Source organism: Procambarus clarkii, chromosome 25, assembly GCF_040958095.1.
Source record: "Procambarus clarkii isolate CNS0578487 chromosome 25, FALCON_Pclarkii_2.0, whole genome shotgun sequence".
NCBI classification, from domain to species: domain Eukaryota; kingdom Metazoa; phylum Arthropoda; class Malacostraca; order Decapoda; family Cambaridae; genus Procambarus; species Procambarus clarkii.
The window spans coordinates 30,659,315-30,680,888 of record NC_091174.1 but is presented as its reverse complement, the minus strand read 5'-3'; the positions used below and the strand labels follow the sequence as shown (position 1 = coordinate 30,680,888).

The 21,574-nt window shown below is 54.4% G+C and overlaps 1 protein-coding gene across 1 annotated transcript in view; it reads right to left on the bottom strand.

The window, feature by feature from the left end:
- Nucleotides 1-21,574, bottom strand: part of LOC123756315 (dynein beta chain, ciliary) — a 289,304-nt gene that overhangs the window by 94,333 nt on the left and 173,397 nt on the right. The window contains exons 18-20 of the mRNA XM_069331022.1: nt 14,107-14,300; nt 8,380-8,476; nt 546-668 (exon numbers count right to left, since the gene is read on the bottom strand). Of these exons, the coding sequence (XP_069187123.1) occupies nt 546-668; nt 8,380-8,476; nt 14,107-14,300 (414 nt within the window). The remainder of the gene's footprint in view (nt 1-545; nt 669-8,379; nt 8,477-14,106; nt 14,301-21,574) is intronic.

The following is a 21,574-nucleotide window of genomic DNA, read 5'->3' as shown; positions in this document are numbered from 1 at the left end:
GTTCTACACATTTCCCAGGTGTGACTTAAGTTCTGCACATTTCCCAGGTGTGACTTATTTCTTTCACATTTCTTAGTCTTGGGTTCATTCCCTCACATTTTTATGTCGTTGTTCGAGTCTCCCAAATTTCAAAGTGAATGATTCAGTGCCCCACATTTTACATAGTGGCATCAATATGGTATCACCATATTTCTCAGTCACTGCTGGAGTCTTTTAGTTGTGCCTTAATTTCCCCATATTTCTCAGTCGTTGCTTAAGTCCAAATATTTATCAGTCGTAGATTTCTCAGTCATGAATTGTGCTTTTTCCGAGTCGTGCAGTGAGTCCCTATCACTTCTCAGTCAAGGCTTCAGTCTTTCCCATTTCTCAGTCGTGTACTGAGTCCTCAGTATTTCACAGCCATTCCTTGAGACCTTACCGTTACTTCTCATCTAAACTACAACATGTTAGTAATACTCCTCTAGAATTTGCTTCTTTGATAATCATCAAAACATCCTTCAACGTTCTGGAGCTTGTGACAGGCACTGCAAGTCCCGTGCTCTCACCTGGAATATGTTGGTGAGATCCCGGAGGTTGAAGATGTAGTGGAACTTGGTGGCGGTGGGCAGGAAGGTGAGGCTAACCTTCTGGTGAAGCTGAAGAGCGGCCTGCACTAGTGGGTCCGTCATCTGTGTGGTGGAGTACATGTTTCCGTCAGTCATTAATGCCTTCTATATTTACCAGCACGTATTGAAATGCGGGACTTATATAGGGTAAAAGACGCTAGTCTGACCATGTAGGAATACACACACGCACACTCAAAAGCACTCTCACATTCGTCCATTGAGGACTGACAGAAAAGAACCTTGAGAAAGGGGTATGCGGTAAAACAGATCCAGGCTGTTTATATTAATTCATTAAAAACAAACTGCATGTAAAGAATGAAATCCAGAGATTGAGAACGGGGAACAGATTCATAAAGATATAAAAAGAAATGTGCAAAACACTAAATGAACAGTTCCAAAGTGTGTTTGTGCAAAAGGAGGTCTTCTGAAACCCAGACACAATGCCAGTTCCAGAGAACACAATAGAGGTATCTCAAGAATAAAAATAAAAATTATTGAAGGGGCTGGGAAGAAATAAAGCAATTGGACCAGATAGAGTTTCCACCTTGGGTATTGCAAGAATATGCATCTGTTGACCAGACCACACACTAGAAGTTGAAGGGACGACGACGTTTCGGTCCGTCCTGGACCATTCTCAAGTCGATTGTGATGAGGAGGTAGGGACAGGCAATAAATAGGCAAGAGAGAGCTGAGGAGGAAAGTAAGGTGAAGGGGATAGTAGTAATAATGAGAACTGCAGAAGGCCTGTTGGCCCATACGAGGCAGCTCCCATTATAACCACCGAAGGAGATAGTAATAGGAATAAGAAGAGGATAGCAAGGGAGCGTAGGAGACAATGAACAGAAAAAGGGAGAAGAGAGAAAGAAAAGGACAGAGAAGAAAGATAAATATGCATCTGACCTGATCATTCCACTCGAATTGATATTCCAGACATCCTGGTATACAGGAATCTTAGCACATATATGGAAAAAGACAGTTGCAATCTTCAAAAATGGTTGCTGAGATGACGCTCAAAATTATAAACCTTTATAATTAACAAATGTGAAAGTCAAATCACTGGAACAAAACAGTAAAAGCCAAATGGGCAAGACACATATTAAGCCAAAACAATGACACATAACCAGAAAAACCGTATTATTTTGGAACAGGAAAATCTTGTGTGTAAAAAAACTACTCAGTTATTATTATAGAGTCACACACATTCCAGATAAGAGAGATGGTTTTGTTGACTGTGACAATCTGGACCTAAACAAATGTTTTTTTGTCTGGTATAATGGTGCACCATGGTGGTGACCCGGGCACCCGTCTGGTATAATGGTGCACCATGGTGGTGACCCGGGCCCCCGTCTGGTATAATGGTGCACCATGGTGGTGACCCGGGCACCCGTCTGGTATAATGGTGCACCATGGTGGTGACCCAGGCACCCGTCTGGTATAATGGTGCACCATGGTGGTGACCCGGGCACCCGTCTGGTATAATGGTGCACCATGGTGGTGACCCAGGCACCCGTCTGGTATAATGGTGCACCATGGTGGTGACCCAGGCCCCCGTCTGGTATAATGGTGCACCATGGTGGTGACCCGGGCACCCGTCTGGTATAATGGTGCACCATGGTGGTGACCCGGGCACCCGTCTGGTATAATGGTGCACCATGGTGGTGACCCGGGCACCCGTCTGGTATAATGGTGCACCATGGTGGTGACCCGGGCACCCGTCTGGTATAATGGTGCACCATGGTGGTGACCCGGGCACCCGTCTGGTATAATGGTGCACCATGGTGGTGACCCGGGCACCCGTCTGGTATAATGGTGCACCATGGTGGTGACCCGGGCACCCGTCTGGTATAATGGTGCACCATGGTGGTGACCCGGGCACCCGTCTGGTATAATGGTGCACCATGGTGGTGACCCGGGCACCCGTCTGGTATAATGGTGCACCATGGTGGTGACCCGGGCACCCGTCTGGTATAATGGTGCACCATGGTGGTGACCCGGGCACCCGTCTGGTATAATGGTGCACCATGGTGGTGACCCGGGCACCCGTCTGGTATAATGGTGCACCATGGTGGTGACCCGGGCACCCGTCTGGTATAATGGTGCACCATGGTGGTGACCCGGGCACCCGTCTGGTATAATGGTGCACCATGGTGGTGACCCGGGCACCCGTCTGGTATAATGGTGCACCATGGTGGTGACCCGGGCACCCGTCTGGTATAATGGTGCACCATGGTGGTGACCCGGGCACCCGTCTGGTATAATGGTGCACCATGGTGATGACCCGGGCACCCGTCTGGTATAATGGTGCACCATGGTGGTGACCCGGGCACCCGTCTGGTATAATGGTACACCATGGTGATGACCCGGGCACCCGTCTGGTATAATGGTACACCATGGTGATGACCCGGGCACCCGTCTGGTATAATGGTGCACCATGGTGGTGACCCGGGCACCCGTCTGGTATAATGGTGCACCATGGTGGTGACCCGGGCACCCGTCTGGTATAATGGTGCACCATGGGGATGACCCGGGCACCCGTATGGTATAATGGTGCACCATGGTGGTGACCCGGGCCCCCGTCTGGTATAATGGTGCACTATGGTGGTGACCCAGGCACCCGTCTGGTATAATGGTGCACCATGGTGGGGACCCGGGCACCCGTCTGGTATAATGGTGCACCATGGTGGTGACCCGGGCACCCGTCTGGTATAATGGTGCACCATGGTGGTGACCCGGGCACCCGTCTGGTATAATGGTGCACCATGGTGGTGACCCGGGCCCCCGTCTGGTATAATGGTGCACCATGGTGGTGACCCAGGCACCCGTCTGGTATAATGGTGCACCATGGTGGTGACCCGGGCACCCGTCTGGTATAATGGTGCACCATGGTGGTGACCCGGGCACCCGTCTGGTATAATGGTGCACCATGGTGGTGACCCGGGCACCCGTCTGGTATAATGGTGCACCATGGTGATGACCCGGGCACCCGTCTGGTATAGTGGTGCACCATGGAGGTGACCCGGGCACCCGTCTGGTATAATGGTACACCATGGTGATGACCCGGGCACCCGTCTGGTATAATGGTGCACCATGGTGGTGACCCGGGCACCCGTCTGGTATAATGGTGCACCATGGTGGTGACCCGGGCACCCGTCTGGTATAATGGTGCACCATGGGGATGACCCGGGCACCCGTCTGGTATAATGGTGCACCATGGTGGTGACCCGGGCCCCCGTCTGGTATAATGGTGCACCATGGTGGTGACCCGGGCACCCGTCTGGTATAATGGTGCACCATGGTGGGGACCCGGGCACCCGTCTGGTATAATGGTGCACCATGGTGGTGACCCGGGCACCCGTCTGGTATAATGGTGCACCATGGTGGTGACCCGGGCACCCGTCTGGTATAATGGTGCACCATGGTGGTGACCCGGGCCCCCGTCTGGTATAATGGTGCACCATGGTGGTGACCCAGGCACCCGTCTGGTATAATGGTGCACCATGGTGGTGACCCGGGCACCCGTCTGGTATAATGGTGCACCATGGTGGTGACCCGGGCACCCGTCTGGTATAATGGTGCACCATGGTGGTGACCCGGGCACCCGTCTGGTATAATGGTGCACCATGGTGGTGACCCGGGCACCCGTCTGGTATAATGGTGCACCATGGTGGTGACCCGGGCACCCGTCTGGTATAATGGTGCACCATGGTGGTGACCCGGGCACCCGTCTGGTATAATGGTGCACCATGGTGATGACCCGGGCACCCGTCTGGTATAATGGTGCACCATGGTGGTGACCCGGGCACCCGTCTGGTATAATGGTACACCATGGTGATGACCCGGGCACCCGTCTGGTATAATGGTGCACCATGGTGGTGACCCGGGCACCCGTCTGGTATAATGGTGCACCATGGTGGTGACCCGGGCACCCGTCTGGTATAATGGTGCACCATGGTGATGACCCGGGCACCCGTCTGGTATAATGGTGCACCATGGTGGTGACCCGGGCCCCCGTCTGGTATAATGGTGCACCATGGTGGTGACCCGGGCACCCGTCTGGTATAATGGTGCACCATGGTGGTGACCCGGGCACCCGTCTGGTATAATGGTGCACCATGGTGGGGACCCGGGCACCCGTCTGGTATAATGGTGCACCATGGTGGTGACCCGGGCACCCGTCTGGTATAATGGTGCACCATGGTGGTGACCCGGGCACCCGTCTGGTATAATGGTGCACCATGGTGGTGACCCGGGCCCCCGTCTGGTATAATGGTGCACCATGGTGGTGACCCAGGCACCCGTCTGGTATAATGGTGCACCATGGTGGTGACCCGGGCACCCGTCTGGTATAATGGTGCACCATGGTGGTGACCCGGGCACCCGTCTGGTATAATGGTGCACCATGGTGGTGACCCGGGCACCCGTCTGGTATAATGGTGCACCATGGTGGTGACCCGGGCACCCGTCTGGTATAATGGTGCACCATGGTGGTGACCCAGGCACCCGTCTGGTATAATGGTGCACCATGGTGGTGACCCGGGCCCCCGTCTGGTATAATGGTGCACCATGGTGGTGACCCGGGCACCCGTCTGGTATAATGGTGCACCATGGTGCTGACCCGGGGACCCGTCTGGTATAATGGTGCACCATGGTGGTGACCCGGGCACCCGTCTGGTATAATGGTGCACCATGGTGATGACCCGGGCACCCGTCTGGTATAATGGTGCACCATGGTGGTGACCCGGGCACCCGTCTGGGATAATGGTGCACCATGGTGATGACCCGGGCACCCGTCTGGTATAATGGTGCACCATGGTGATGACCCGGGCACCCGTCTGGTATAATGGTGCACCATGGTGGTGACCCGGGCACCCGTCTGGTATAATGGTGCACCATGGTGGTGACCCGGGCACCCGTCTGGTATAATGGTGCACCATGGTGGTGACCCGGGCACCCGTCTGGTATAATGGTGCACCATGGTGGTGACCCGGGCACCCGTCTGGTATAATGGTGCACCATGGTGATGACCCGGGCACCCGTCTGGTATAATGGTGCACCATGGTGGTGACCCGGGCACCCGTCTGGGATAATGGTGCACCATGGTGATGACCCGGGCACCCGTCTGGTATAATGGTGCACCATGGTGATGACCCGGGCACCCGTCTGGTATAATGGTGCACCATGGTGGTGACCCGGGCACCCGTCTGGTATAATGGTGCACCATGGTGGTGACCCGGGCACCCGTCTGGTATAATGGTGCACCATGGTGGTGACCCGGGCACCCGTCTGGTATAATGGTGCACCATGGTGGTGACCCGGGCACCCGTCTGGTATAATGGTGCACCATGGTGATGACCCGGGCCCCCGTCTGGTATAATGGTGCACCATGGTGGTGACCCGGGCCCCCGTCTGGTATAATGGTGCACCATGGTGGTGACCCGGGCCCCCGTCTGGTATAATGGTGCACCATGGTGGTGACCCGGGCACCCGTCTGGTATAATGGTGCACCATGGTGGAGACCCGGGCACCCGTCTGGTATATTGGTGCACCATGTTGATGACCCGGGCACCCGTCTGGTATAATGGTGCACCATGGTGGTGACCCGGGCACCCGTCTGGTATAATGGTGCACCATGGTGGTGACCCGGGCACCCGTCTGGTATAATGGTGCACCATGGTGGTGACCCGGGCACCCGTCTGGTATAATGGTGCACCATGGTGGTGACCCGGGCACCCGTCTGGTATAATGGTGCACCATGGTGGTGACCCGGGCACCCGTCTGGTATAATGGTGCACCATGGTGATGACCCGGGCACCCGTCTGGTATAATGGTGCACCATGGTGGTGACCCGGGCACCCGTCTGGTATAATGGTGCACCATGGTGATGACCCGGGCACCCGTCTGGTATAATGGTGCACAATGGTGGTGACCCGGGCACCCGTCTGGTATAATGGTGCACCATGGTGATGACCCGGGCACCCGTCTGGTATAATGGTGCACAATGGTGGTGATCCGGGCACCCGTCTGGTATAATGGTGCACCATGGTGATGACCCGGGCACCCGTCTGGTATAATGGTGCACAATGGTGGTGACCCGGGCACCCGTCTGGTATAATGGTGCACCATGGTGGTGACCCGGGCACCCGTCTGGTATAATAGTGCACCATGGTGGTGACCCGGGCCCCCGTCTGGTATAATGGTGCACCATGGTGGTGACCCGGGCACCCGTCTGGTATAATGGTGCACCATGGTGATGACCCGGGCACCCGTCTGGTATAATGGTGCACCATGGTGGTGACCCGGGCACCCGTCTGGTATAATGGTGCACCATGGTGATGACCCGGGCCCCCGTCTGGTATAATGGTGCACCATGGTGGTGACCCGGGCACCCGTCTGGTATAATGGTACACCATGGTGATGACCCGGGCACCCGTCTGGTATAATGGTGCACCATGGTGGTGACCCGGGCCCCCGTCTGGTATAATGGTGCACCATGGTGGTGACCCGGGCACCCGTCTGGTATAATGGTGCACCATGGTGGTGACCCGGGCACCCGTCTGGTATAATGGTGCACCATGGTGGTGACCCGGGCCCCCGTCTGGTATAATGGTGCACCATGGTGGTGACCCGGGCACCCGTCTGGTATAATGGTGCACCATGGTGGTGACCCGGGCCCCCGTCTGGTATAATGGTGCACCATGGTGGTGACCCGGGCACCCGTCTGGTATAATGGTGCACCATGGTGGTGACCCGGGCACCCGTCTGGTATAATGGTGCACCATGGTGGTGACCCGGGCCCCCGTCTGGTATAATGGTGCACCATGGTGGTGACCCGGGCCCCCGTCTGGTATAATGGTGCACCATGGTGGTGACCCGGGCACCCGTCTGGTATAATGGTGCACCATGGTGGTGACCCGGGCACCCATTAATGTAATCATTATAAGACAATATGTGGCCCAATAATCATTGTGACTGGACTCATTTACTGTGTGTTGTGAGGACAACTGCTTCCTCATCAATCATTTTATTCCCGTATAAAATACTTTAAAATTCGGGGCTCAACGACCATAAACGGGGCACAATGGTCGTAGGCATGGTACCACGACCATAGACGGGGCACAATGGTTGTAGGCATGGTACCGCGACCATAGACGGGGCACAATGGTTGTAGGCATGGTACCACGCCCATAGACGGGGCACAATGGTTGTAGGCATGGTACCACGCCCATAGACTGGCCACAATGGTTGTAGGCATGGTACCACGCCCATAGACGGGGCACAATGGTCGTAGGCATGGTACCGCGACCATAGACGGGGCACAATGGTTGTAGGCATGGTACCACGCCCATAGACGGGGCACAATGGTTGTAGGCATGGTACCACGCCCATAGACGGGCCACAATGGTTGTAGGCATGGTACCACGCCCATAGACGGGGCACAATGGTCGCAGGCATGGTACCGCGACCATAGACGGGGCACAATGGTTGTAGGCATGGTACCACGCCCATAGACGGGGCACAATGGTCGTAGGCATGGTACCGCGACCATAGACGGGGCACAATGGTTGTAGGCATGGTACCACGCCCATAGACGGGGCACAATGGTCGTAGGCATGGTACCGCGACCATAGACCGGGCAGTGGCCATAGATAGGGTACCATTAACGCTTTGAAGGGGCATCAAATTCACCGTATTACTCCTCTAACCCCAAATAACTAATCATTCTCTAAGCAGACATAATTAATCCCACAATGACTAGGAGGAAGAAGCCACCCACCCGACTCAGAGTCTGGTTGAACTTCATGGAGGGATTCTTGAGATGCTGGTCCAGCAGAGATGAGTAGATCAGGTTCAGACTCTCCATTGACGGGAAGCTGCCGTACAACAACAATATTTTCACAATTAGCAAATTTAATCCTAATTGCTATTTGGTCATTTATTCTTTAAGTCGAGAATCGCCACTGAGGCAACATCCACGATGTTGCCAGATGGCGAGCACTTTAAAACTGTAACCAAAATGATGACTAGGCCATGACCCTCGGTGGTGTCACGTGAGCATAACCAAAATGATGACTAGGCCATGACCCTTGGTGGTGTCACGTGAGCATAACCAAAATGATGACTAGGCCATGACCCTTGGTGGTGTTACGTGAGCATAACCAAAATGATCACTAGGCCATGACCCTCGGTGGTGTTACGTGAGCATAACCAAAATGATCACTAGGCCATGACCCTCGGTGGTGTTACGTGAGCATAACCAAAATGATCACTAGGCCATGACCCTCGGTGGTGTCACGTGAGCATAACCAAAATGATGACTAGGCCATGACCCTTGGTGGTGCCTACGTGAGCATAACCAAAATGATCACTAGGCCATGACCCTTGGTGGTGTCACGTGAGCATAACCAAAATGATCACTAGGCCATGACCCTCGGTGGTGTTACGTGAGCATAACCAAAATGATCACTAGGCCATGACCCTCGGTGGTGTCACGTGAGCATAACCAAAATGATGACTAGGCCATGACCCTTGGTGGTGTTACGTGAGCATAACCAAAATGATCACTAGGCCATGACCCTCGGTGGTGTTACGTGAGCATAACCAAAATGATCACTAGGCCATGACCCTCGGTGGTGTTACGTGAGCATAACCAAAATGATCACTAGGCCATGACCCTCGGTGGTGTCACGTGAGCATAACCAAAATGATGACTAGGCCATGACCCTTGGTGGTGCCACGTGAGCATAACCAAAATGATCACTAGGCCATGACCCTTGGTGGTGTCACGTGAGCATAACCAAAATGATCACTAGGCCATGACCCTCGGTGGTGTTACGTGAGCATAACCAAAATGATCACTAGGCCATGACCCTCGGTGGTGTCACGTGAGCATAACCAAAATGATGACTAGGCCATGACCCTTGGTGGTGTCACGTGAGCATAACCAAAATGATCACTAGGCCATGACCCTTGGTGGTGTCACGTGAGCATAACCAAAATGATGACTAGGCCATGACCCTTGGTGGTGTCACGTGAGCATAACCAAAATGATCACTAGGCCATGACCCTTGGTGGTGTCACGTGAGCATAACCAAAATGATCACTAGGCCATGACCCTTGGTGGTGTCACGTGAGCATAACCAAAATGATCACTAGGCCATGACCCTCGGTGGTGTTACGTGAGCATAACCAAAATGATCACTAGGCCATGACCCTCGGTGGTGTCACGTGAGCATAACCAAAATGATGACTAGGCCATGACCCTTGGTGGTGCCACGTGAGCATAACCAAAATGATCACTAGGCCATGACCCTTGGTGGTGTCACGTGAGCATAACCAAAATGATCACTAGGCCATGACCCTCGGTGGTGTTACGTGAGCATAACCAAAATGATCACTAGGCCATGACCCTCGGTGGTGTCACGTGAGCATAACCAAAATGATGACTAGGCCATGACCCTTGGTGGTGTCACGTGAGCATAACCAAAATGATCACTAGGCCATGACCCTTGGTGGTGTCACGTGAGCATAACCAAAATGATGACTAGGCCATGACCCTTGGTGGTGTCACGTGAGCATAACCAAAATGATCACTAGGCCATGACCCTTGGTGGTGTCACGTGAGCATAACCAAAATGATGACTAGGCCATGACCCTTGGTGGTGTCACGTGAGCATAACCAAAATGATCACTAGGCCATGACCCTTGGTGGTGTCACGTGAGCATAACCAAAATGATCACTAGGCCATGACCCTTGGTGGTGTCACGTGAGCATAACCAAAATGATCACTAGGCCATGACCCTCGGTGGTGTCACGTGAGCATAACCAAAATGATCACTAGGCCATGACCCTTGGTGGTGTCACGTGAGCATAACCAAAATGATCACTAGGCCATGACCCTCGGTGGTGTCACGTGAGCATAACCAAAATGATCACTAGGCCATGACCCTTGGTGGTGTCACGTGAGCATAACCAAAATGATGACTAGGCCACGACCCTTGGTGGTGTCACGTGAGCATAACCAAAATGATCACTAGGCCATGACCCTCGGTGGTGTCACGTGAGCATAACCAAAATGATCACTAGGCCATGACCCTTGGTGGTGTCACGTGAGCATAACCAAAATGATGACTAGGCCACGACCCTTGGTGGTGTCACGTGAGCATAACCAAAATGATCACTAGGCCATGACCCTTGGTGGTGTCACGTGAGCATAACCAAAATGATCACTAGGCCATGACCCTTGGTGGTGTCACGTGAGCATAACCAAAATGATCACTAGGCCATGCCCCTCGGTGGTGTTACGTGAGCATAACCAAAATGATGACTAGGCCATGACCTTCGGTGTTAGAGTAAACAATATTATTACTTAAAGCCAATTGCTAGTAGGGTAACTATGATTATTTAAAACTTAATTCTTTGATATTCCCATAGTTATTCAGGTTATAAATATTATTAAAATTAATATTAATATTATTATAATTGAGAAAATCAGTATGAGCCGTGATAAGGGTTCCACAGCTCTTATAGATTTTTTCATTAATGTATCACAAATGTGTGATTACTCTATCTATTATTATTAAAATAAATATTATTATTTTAATTATGATTATTACAATTATTATTATTAATATTACAATTATTATATTATTAAAATTATTAATTTTAATTATTATTAAATTATTTTATTTTATTTTATAATTATTATTTTTATTTGATTTTGAAACTACTATTTTCATTTCATTTTAAATTTTTTATCATGATTGCACATTACAATCAGTTTAATGTGATGCAATGAAAAAATCAGTAGGAGCTGTAAGGAGGACTCGAACCTGCTCACATGGTGCTCCCAAGCTAGTGCCCTTCACCCCAAGACGGTCAGGAGCAGCGCGGACTGGGAGTCCACTATAACCACAAGTGGTCCCAAGGCTTCCAACTGTAACCCAGGCAGGTTGTTGACGTATTGCTCCCATGCACTCTGGCTTGTGCTCCACCATGCACTCTGGCTTGTGCTCCACCATGCACTCTGGCTTGTGCTCCACCATGCACTCTGGCTTGTGCTCCACCATGCACTCTGGCTTGTGCTCCACCATGCACTCTGGCTTGTGCTCCACCATGCACTCTGGCTTGTGCTCCACCATGCACTCTGGCTTGTGCTCCACCATGCACTCTGGCTTGTGCTCCACCATGCACTCTGGCTTGTGCTCCACCATGCACTCTGGCTTGTGCTCCACCATGCACTCTGGCTTGTGCTCCACCATGCACTCTGGCTTGTGCTCCACCATGCACTCTGGCTTGTGCTCCACCATGCACTCTGGCTTGTGCTCCACCATGCACTCTGGCTTGTGCTCCACCATGCACTCTGGCTTGTGCTCCACCATGCACTCTGGCTTGTGCTCCACCATGCACTCTGGCTTGTGCTCCACCATGCACTCTGGCTTGTGCTCCACCATGCACTCTGGCTTGTGCTCCACCATGCACTCTGGCTTGTGCTCCACCATGCACTCTGGCTTGTGCTCCACCATGCACTCTGGCTTGTGCTCCACCATGCACTCTGGCTTGTGCTCCACCATGCACTCTGGCTTGTGCTCCACCATGCACTCTGGCTTGTGCTCCACCATGCACTCTGGCTTGTGCTCCACCATGCACTCTGGCTTGTGCTCCACCATGCACTCTGGCTTGTGCTCCACCATGCACTCTGGCTTGTGCTCCACCATGCACTCTGGCTTGTGCTCCACCATGCACTCTGGCTTGTGCTCCACCATGCACTCTGGCTTGTGCTCCACCATGCACTCTGGCTTGTGCTCCACCATGCACTCTGGCTTGTGCTCCACCATGCACTCTGGCTAGTGCTCCACCATGCACTCTGGCTTGTGCTCCACCATGCACTCTGGCTTGTGCTCCACCATGCACTCTGGCTTGTGCTCCACCATGCACTCTGGCTTGTGCTCCAGTTGTCCACCATGCACTCTGGCTTGTGCTCCACCATGCACTCTGGCTTGTGCTCAAGTTGTCCCCCATGCACTCTGGCTTGTGCTCCACCATGCACTCTGGCTTGTGCTCCACCATGCACTCTGGCTTGTGCTCTAGTTGCCCCCCATGCACTCTGGCTTGTGCTCTAGTTGCCCCCCATGCACTCTGGCTTGTGCTCCAGTTGTCCACCATGCACTCTGGCTTGTGCTCCAGTTGCCCACCATGCACTCTGGCTTGTGCTCCAGTTGTCCACCATGCACTCTGGCTTGTGCTCTAGTTGTCCACCATGCACTCTGGCTTGTGCTCCAGTTGTCCACCATGCACTCTGGCTTATGCTCCAGTTGTCCCCAATGCACTCTGGCTTGTGCTCCAGTTGTCCACCATGCACTCTGGCTTGTGCTCCAGTTGTCCCCCATGCACTCTGGCTTGTGCTCCAGTTGTCCACCATGCACTCTGGCTTGTGCTCCAGTTGTCTCCCATGCACTCTGGCTTGTGCTCCAGTTGTCCACCATGCACTCTGGCTTGTGCTCCAGTTGTCCCCCATGCACTCTGGCTTGTGCTCCAGTTGTCCACCATGCACTCTGGCTTGTGCTCTAGTTGTCCACCATGCACTCTGGCTTGTGCTCCAGTTGTCCACCATGCACTCTGGCTTGTGCTCCAGTTGTCCACCATGCACTCTGGCTTGTGCTCCAGTTGTCCCCCATGCACTCTGGCTTGTGCTCCAGTTGCCCCCATACACTCTGACTTGTGCTCCACCATACACTCTGGCTTGTGCTCCAGTTGTCCCCCATGCACTCTGGCTTGTGCTCCAGTTGTCCCCCATACACTCTGACTTGTGCTCCACCATACACTCTGGCTTGTGCTCCAGTTGCCCCCCGATGCACTCTGGCTTGTGCTCCAGTTGCCCCCCATGCACCATGGCTTGTGCTCCAGTTGTCCACCATGCACTCTGGCTTGTGCTCCACCATGCACTCTGGCTTGTGCTCCACCATGCACTCTGGCTTGTGCTCCAGTTGTCCACCATGCACTCTGGCTTGTGCTCCACCATGCACTCTGGCTTGTGCTCCAGTTGTCCACCATGCACTCTGGCTTGTGCTCCACCATGCACTCTGGCTTGTGCTCCACCATGCACTCTGGCTTGTGCTCCACCATGCACTCTGGCTTGTGCTGCAGTTGCCCCCCACATGCATTCTGGTTTGTGCTCCAGTTGTCCACCATGCACTCTGCCTTGTGCTCCAGTTGCCCCTCATGCACTCTGGCATGTGCTCTAGTTCCAAGAACCAGAAGTTCCAGTTACATGTCGCGGTCCAAAAGCAGCACAACGAGGTGCTTTTTGACCGTATCTTGGTGTAGTGGTCTACGACACTAGCTTGCAGTACGAAGTGAGCAGGTTCGAATCCTCCTCACGGCTCCTACTGCATTTAACATTATTATTATTATTATTATTATCATTATTATTATTATTATTATTATTATTCCTGGGCAGAAGAGTGAGAAGGTGCCGCCTGGTGGGATGTGGAAGGGTGTTACCTGACGGCGAACACGCTAAAGTGTCGCTGCAGACGCGGGTTGATGGTGAAGGAGCCGGCGGTGGGGTTCATGGCCCCGACGTACTGGACGTTGTGCACGTCCTTGAGGCTGTGCTTGGCTCGGTCATACCAGTGGCCGTAGTCGAGGTGTTGTCTGAGGAGTGTGTGGGGCTGCACCGTGCCGTACTGGTCCACCTGTGGGGCAGTCAACACTAACACTTGTCTTTGGTGTTGGGGTATAGGCCTATTAGTCTCTCTAGAATTAATTAGGCTACCATGCTACCTTCAGCTCAATATGGATACTTTAGGGGGGAGGGGGAGCTGGTAGGTGTTGGGTATGTGGTAGGTGTTGGGAGCGTGGTAGGTGTTGGGTGCGTGGTAGGTGCTGGGTGCGTGGTAGGTGTTTGGTGTGTGGTAGGTGTTGGGAGCGTGGTAGGTGTTGGGTGTGTGGTAGGTGTCTGGTGTGTGGTAGGTGTTGGGTGTGTGGTAGGTGTTGGGTGCGTGGTAGGTGTTTGGTGTGTGGTAGGTGTTGGGTGCTTGGTAGGTGTTGGGAGCGTGGTAGGTGTTGGGTGTGTGGTAGGTGTCTGGTGTGTGGTAGATGTTGGGAGTGTGGTAGGTGTTTGGTGTGTGGTAGGTGTTTGGTGTGTGGTAGGTGTTGGGTGTGTGGTAGGTGTTTGGTGTGTGGTAGGTGTTGGGAGCGTGGTAGGTGTTGGGAGCGTGGTAGGTGTTTGGTGTGTGGAAGGTGTTGGGTGTGTGGTAGGTGTTTGGTGTGTGGTAGGTGTTGGGAGCGTGGTAGGTGTTGGGTGTGTGGTAGGTGTTTGGTGTGTGGTAGGTGTTGGGAGCGTGGTAGGTGTTGGGTGTGTGGCAGGTGTTTGGTGTGTGGTAGGTGTTGGGAGTGTGGTAGGTGTTTGGTGTGTGGTAGGTGTTGGGTGCGTGGTAGGTGTTTGGTGTGTGGTAGGTGTTGGGAGCGTGGTAGGTGTTGGGTGTGTGGTAGGTGTTGGGTGCGTGGTAGGTGTTGGGTGCGTGGTAGGTGTTTGGTGTGTGGTAGGTGTTGGGTGCGTGGTAGGTGTTTGGTGTGTGGTAGGTGTTGGGAGCGTGGTAGGTGTTGGGTGTGTGGTAGGTGTTGGGTGCGTGGTAGGTGTTTGGTGTGTGGTAGGTGTTGGGTGCGTGGTAGGTGTTGGGTGCGTGGTAGGTGTTGGGAGCGTGGTAGGTGTTGGGTGCGTGGTAGGTGTTGGGTGCGTGGTAGGTGTTTGGTGTGTGGTAGGTGTTGGGTGCGTGGTAGGTGTTTGGTGTGTGGTAGGTGTTGGGAGCGTGGTAGGTGATGGGTGCGTGGTAGGTGTTTGGTGTGTGGTAGGTGTTGGGTGCGTGGTAGGTGTTTGGTGTGTGGTAGGTGTTGGGAGCGTGGTAGGTGTTGGGTGTGTGGTAGGTGTTGGGTGCGTGGTAGGTGTTGGGTGCGTGGTAGGTGTTTGGTGTGTGGTAGGTGTTGGGAGCGTGGTAGGTGTTGGGTGTGTGGTAGGTGTTGGGTGCGTGGTAGGTGTTGGGTGCGTGGTAGGTGTTTGGTGTGTGGTAGGTGTTGGGAGCGTGCTAGGTGTTGGGTGTGTGGTAGGTGTTGGGTGCGTGGTAGGTGTTTGGTGCGTGGTAGGTGTTGGGTGCGTGGTAGGTGTTGGGAGCGTGGTAGGTGTTGGGTGCGTGGTAGGTGTTGGGTGCGTGGTAGGTGTTTGGTGTGTGGTAGGTGTTGGGTGCGTGGTAGGTGTTTGGTGTGTGGTAGGTGTTGGGAGCGTGGTAGGTGTTGGGTGTGTGGTAGGTGTTGGGTGCGTGGTAGGTGTTGGGTGCGTGGTAGGTGTTTGGTGTGTGGTAGGTGTTGGGGGCGTGGTAGGTGTTGGGTGTGTGGTAGGTGTTGGGTGCGTGGTAGGTGTTTGGTGCGTGGTAGGTGTTGGGTGCGTGGTAGGTGTTGGGAGCGTGGTAGGTGTTGGGTGTGTGGTAGGTGTCTGGTGTGTGGTAGATGTTGGGAGTGTGGTAGGTGTTTGGTGTGTGGTAGGTGTTTGGTGTGTGGCAGGTGTTGGGTGTGTGGTAGGTGTTTGGTGTGTGGTAGGTGTTGGGAGCGTGGTAGGTGTTGGGAGCGTGGTAGGTGTTTGGTGTGTGGTAGGTGTTGGGTGTGTGGTAGGTGTTTGGTGTGTGGTAGGTGTTGGGAGCGTGGTAGGTGTTGGGTGTGTGGTAGGTGTTTGGTGTGTGGTAGGTGTTGGGAGCGTGGTAGGTGTTGGGTGTGTGGTAGGTGTTTGGTGTGTGGTAGGTGTTGGGAGTGTGGTAGGTGTTTGGTGTGTGGTAGGTGTTGGGTGCGTGGTAGGTGTTTGGTGTGTGGTAGGTGTTGGGAGCGTGGTAGGTGTTGGGTGTGTGGTAGGTGTTGGGTGCGTGGTAGGTGTTGGGTGCGTGGTAGGTGTTTGGTGTGTGGTAGGTGTTGGGTGCGTGGTAGGTGTTTGGTGTGTGGTAGGTGTTGGGTGCGTGGTAGGTGTTTGGTGTGTGGTAGGTGTTGGGAGCGTGGTAGGTGTTGGGTGTGTGGTAGGTGTTGGGTGCGTGGTAGGTGTTTGGTGTGTGGTAGGTGTTGGGTGCGTGGTAGGTGTTGGGTGCGTGGTAGGTGTTGGGAGCGTGGTAGGTGTTGGGTGCGTGGTAGGTGTTGGGTGCGTGGTAGGTGTTTGGTGTGTGGTAGGTGTTGGGTGCGTGGTAGGTGTTTGGTGTGTGGTAGGTGTTGGGAGCGTGGTAGGTGTTGGGTGCGTGGTAGGTGTTGGGTGCGTGGTAGGTGTTGGGTGCGTGGTAGGTGTTTGGTGTGTGGTAGGTGTTGGGAGCGTGCTAGGTGTTGGGTGTGTGGTAGGTGTTGGGTGCGTGGTAGGTGTTTGGTGCGTGGTAGGTGTTGGGTGCGTGGTAGGTGTTGGGAGCGTGGTAGGTGTTGGGTGCGTGGTAGGTGTTGGGTGCGTGGTAGGTGTTTGGTGTGTGGTAGGTGTTGGGTGCGTGGTAGGTGTTTGGTGTGTGGTAGGTGTTGGGAGCGTGGTAGGTGTTGGGTGTGTGGTAGGTGTTGGGTGCGTGGTAGGTGTTGGGTGCGTGGTAGGTGTTTGGTGTGTGGTAGGTGTTGGGAGCGTGCTAGGTGTTGGGTGTGTGGTAGGTGTTGGGTGCGTGGTAGGTGTTTGGTGCGTGGTAGGTGTTGGGTGTGTGGTAGGTGTTGGGTGCGTGGTAGGTGTTTGGTGCGTGGTAGGTGTTGGGTGCGTGGTAGGTGTTGGGAGCGTGGTAGGTGTTGGGTGTGTGGTAGGTGTCTGGTGTGTGGTAGGTGTTGGGAGTGTGGTAGGTGTTTGGTGTGTGGTAGGTGTTTGGTGTGTGGCAGGTGTTGGGTGTGTGGTAGGTGTTTGGTGTGTGGTAGGTGTTGGGAGCGTGGTAGGTGTTGGGAGCGTGGTAGGTGTTTGGTGTGTGGTAGGTGTTGGGTGTGTGGTAGGTGTTTGGTGTGTGGTAGGTGTTGGGAGCGTGGTAGGTGTTGGGTGTGTGGTAGGTGTTTGGTGTGTGGTAGGTGTTGGGAGCGTGGTAGGTGTTGGGTGTGTGGTAGGTGTTTGGTGTGTGGTAGGTGTTGGGAGTGTGGTAGGTGTTTGGTGTGTGGTAGGTGTTGGGTGCGTGGTAGGTGTTTGGTGTGTGGTAGGTGTTGGGAGCGTGGTAGGTGTTGGGTGTGTGGTAGGTGTTGGGTGCGTGGTAGGTGTTGGGTGCGTGGTAGGTGTTTGGTGCGTGGTAGGTGTTGGGTGCGTGGTAGGTGTTTGGTGTGTGGTAGGTGTTGGGTGCGTGGTAGGTGTTTGGTGCGTGGTAGGTGTTGGGAGCGTGGTAGGTGTTGGGTGTGTGGTAGGTGTTGGGTGCGTGGTAGGTGTTGGGTGCGTGGTAGGTGTTGGGTGCGTGGTAGGTGTTTTGGTGTGTGGTAGGTGTTGGGAGCGTGGTAGGTGTTTGGTGCGTGGTAGGTGTTGGGTGCGTGGTAGGTGTTGGGTGCGTGGTAGGTGTTGGGAGCGTGGTAGGTGTTGGGTGCGTGGTAGGTGTTGGGTGCGTGGTAGGTGTTTGGTGTGTGGTAGGTGTTGGGTGCGTGGTAGGTGTTTGGTGTGTGGTAGGTGTTGGGAGCGTGGTAGGTGATGGGTGCGTGGTAGGTGTTTGGTGTGTGGTAGGTGTTGGGTGCGTGGTAGGTGTTTGGTGCGTGGTAGGTGTTGGGAGCGTGGTAGGTGTTGGGTGTGTGGTAGGTGTTGGGTGCGTGGTAGGTGTTGGGTGCGTGGTAGGTGTTTGGTGTGTGGTAGGTGTTGGGAGCGTGCTAGGTGTTGGGTGTGTGGTAGGTGTTGGGTGCGTGGTAGGTGTTTGGTGCGTGGTAGGTGTTGGGTGCGTGGTAGGTGTTGGGAGCGTGGTAGGTGTTGGGTGCGTGGTAGGTGTTGGGTGCGTGGTAGGTGTTTGGTGTGTGGTAGGTGTTGGGTGCGTGGTAGGTGTTTGGTGTGTGGTAGGTGTTGGGAGCGTGGTAGGTGTTGGGTGTGTGGTAGGTGTTGGGTGCGTGGTAGGTGTTGGGTGCGTGGTAGGTGTTTGGTGTGTGGTAGGTGTTGGGAGCGTGCTAGGTGTTGGGTGTGTGGTAGGTGTTGGGTGCGTGGTAGGTGTTGGGTGTGTGGTAGGTGTTGGGTGCATGGTAGGTGTTGGGTGCGTGGTAGGTGTTTGGTGTGTGGTAGGTGTTGGGGGCGTGGTAGGTGTTGGGTGTGTGGTAGGTGTTGGGTGCGTGGTAGGTGTTTGGTGTGTGGTAGGTGTTGGGTGCGTGGTAGGTGTTTGGTGTGTGGTAGGTGTTGGGTGCGTGGTAGGTGTTTGGTGTGTGGTAGGTGTTTGGTGTGTGGTAGGTGTTTGGTGTGTGGTAGGTGTTGGGTGCGTGGTAGGTGTTTGGTGTGTGGTAGGTGTTGGGTGTGTGGTAGGTGTTTGGTGTGTGGTAGGTGTTGGGAGCGTGGTAGGTGTTGGGTGTGTGGTAGGTGTTTGGTGTGTGGTAGGTGTTGGGAGCGTGGTAGGTGTTGGGTGTGTGGTAGGTGTTTGGTGTGTGGTAGGTGTTGGGAGTGTGGTAGGTGTTTGGTGTGTGGTAGGTGTTGGGTGCGTGGTAGGTGTTTGGTGTGTGGTAGGTGTTGGGAGCGTGGTAGGTGTTGGGTGTGTGGTAGGTGTTGGGTGCGTGGTAGGTGTTGGGTGCGTGGTAGGTGTTTGGTGTGTGGTAGGTGTTGGGTGCGTGGTAGGTGTTTGGTGTGTGGTAGGTGTTGGGTGCGTGGTAGGTGTTTGGTGTGTGGTAGGTGTTGGGTGCGTGGTAGGTGTTGGGTGTGTGGTAGGTGTTGGGTGCGTGGTAGGTGTTTGGTGTGTGGTAGGTGTTGGGTGCGTGGTAGGTGTTGGGTGCGTGGTAGGTGTTGGGAGCGTGGTAGGTGTTGGGTGCGTGGTAGGTGTTGGGTGCGTGGTAGGTGTTTGGTGTGTGGTAGGTGTTGGGTGCGTGGTAGGTGTTTGGTGTGTGGTAGGTGTTGGGAGCGTGGTAGGTGTTGGGTGCGTGGTAGGTGTTGGGTGCGTGGTAGGTGTTGGGTGCGTGGTAGGTGTTTGGTGTGTGGTAGGTGTTGGGAGCGTGCTAGGTGTTGGGTGTGTGGTAGGTGTTGGGTGCGTGGTAGGTGTTTGGTGCGTGGTAGGTGTTGGGTGCGTGGTAGGTGTTGGGAGCGTGGTAGGTGTTGGGTGCGTGGTAGGTGTTGGGTGCGTGGTAGGTGTTTGGTGTGTGGTAGGTGTTGGGTGCGTGGTAGGTGTTTGGTGTGTGGTAGGTGTTGGGAGCGTGGTAGGTGTTGGGTGTGTGGTAGGTGTTGGGTGCGTGGTAGGTGTTGGGTGCGTGGTAGGTGTTTGGTGTGTGGTAGGTGTTGGGAGCGTGCTAGGTGTTGGGTGTGTGGTAGGTGTTGGGTGCGTGGTAGGTGTTTGGTGCGTGGTAGGTGTTGGGTGTGTGGTAGGTGTTGGGTGCGTGGTAGGTGTTTGGTGCGTGGTAGGTGTTGGGTGCGTGGTAGGTGTTGGGAGCGTGGTAGGTGTTGGGTGTGTGGTAGGTGTCTGGTGTGTGGTAGGTGTTGGGAGTGTGGTAGGTGTTTGGTGTGTGGTAGGTGTTTGGTGTGTGGCAGGTGTTGGGTGTGTGGTAGGTGTTTGGTGTGTGGTAGGTGTTGGGAGCGTGGTAGGTGTTGGGAGCGTGGTAGGTGTTTGGTGTGTGGTAGGTGTTGGGTGTGTGGTAGGTGTTTGGTGTGTGGTAGGTGTTGGGAGCGTGGTAGGTGTTGGGTGTGTGGTAGGTGTTTGGTGTGTGGTAGGTGTTGGGAGCGTGGTAGGTGTTGGGTGTGTGGTAGGTGTTTGGTGTGTGGTAGGTGTTGGGAGTGTGGTAGGTGTTTGGTGTGTGGTAGGTGTTGGGTGCGTGGTAGGTGTTTGGTGTGTGGTAGGTGTTGGGAGCGTGGTAGGTGTTGGGTGTGTGGTAGGTGTTGGGTGCGTGGTAGGTGTTGGGTGCGTGGTAGGTGTTTGGTGCGTGGTAGGTGTTGGGTGCGTGGTAGGTGTTTGGTGTGTGGTAGGTGTTGGGTGCGTGGTAGGTGTTTGGTGCGTGGTAGGTGTTGGGAGCGTGGTAGGTGTTGGGTGTGTGGTAGGTGTTGGGTGCGTGGTAGGTGTTGGGTGCGTGGTAGGTGTTGGGTGCGTGGTAGGTGTTTGGTGTGTGGTAGGTGTTGGGAGCGTGGTAGGTGTTGGGTGCGTGGTAGGTGTTGGGTGCGTGGTAGGTGTTGGGTGCGTGGTAGGTGTTGGGAGCGTGGTAGGTGTTGGGTGCGTGGTAGGTGTTGGGTGCGTGGTAGGTGTTTGGTGTGTGGTAGGTGTTGGGTGCGTGGTAGGTGTTTGGTGTGTGGTAGGTGTTGGGAGCGTGGTAGGTGATGGGTGCGTGGTAGGTGTTTGGTGTGTGGTAGGTGTTGGGTGCGTGGTAGGTGTTTGGTGCGTGGTAGGTGTTGGGAGCGTGGTAGGTGTTGGGTGTGTGGTAGGTGTTGGGTGCGTGGTAGGTGTTGGGTGCGTGGTAGGTGTTTGGTGTGTGGTAGGTGTTGGGAGCGTGCTAGGTGTTGGGTGTGTGGTAGGTGTTGGGTGCGTGGTAGGTGTTTGGTGCGTGGTAGGTGTTGGGTGCGTGGTAGGTGTTGGGAGCGTGGTAGGTGTTGGGTGCGTGGTAGGTGTTGGGTGCGTGGTAGGTGTTTGGTGTGTGGTAGGTGTTGGGTGCGTGGTAGGTGTTTGGTGTGTGGTAGGTGTTGGGAGCGTGGTAGGTGTTGGGTGTGTGGTAGGTGTTGGGTGCGTGGTAGGTGTTGGGTGCGTGGTAGGTGTTTGGTGTGTGGTAGGTGTTGGGAGCGTGCTAGGTGTTGGGTGTGTGGTAGGTGTTGGGTGCGTGGTAGGTGTTGGGTGTGTGGTAGGTGTTGGGTGCA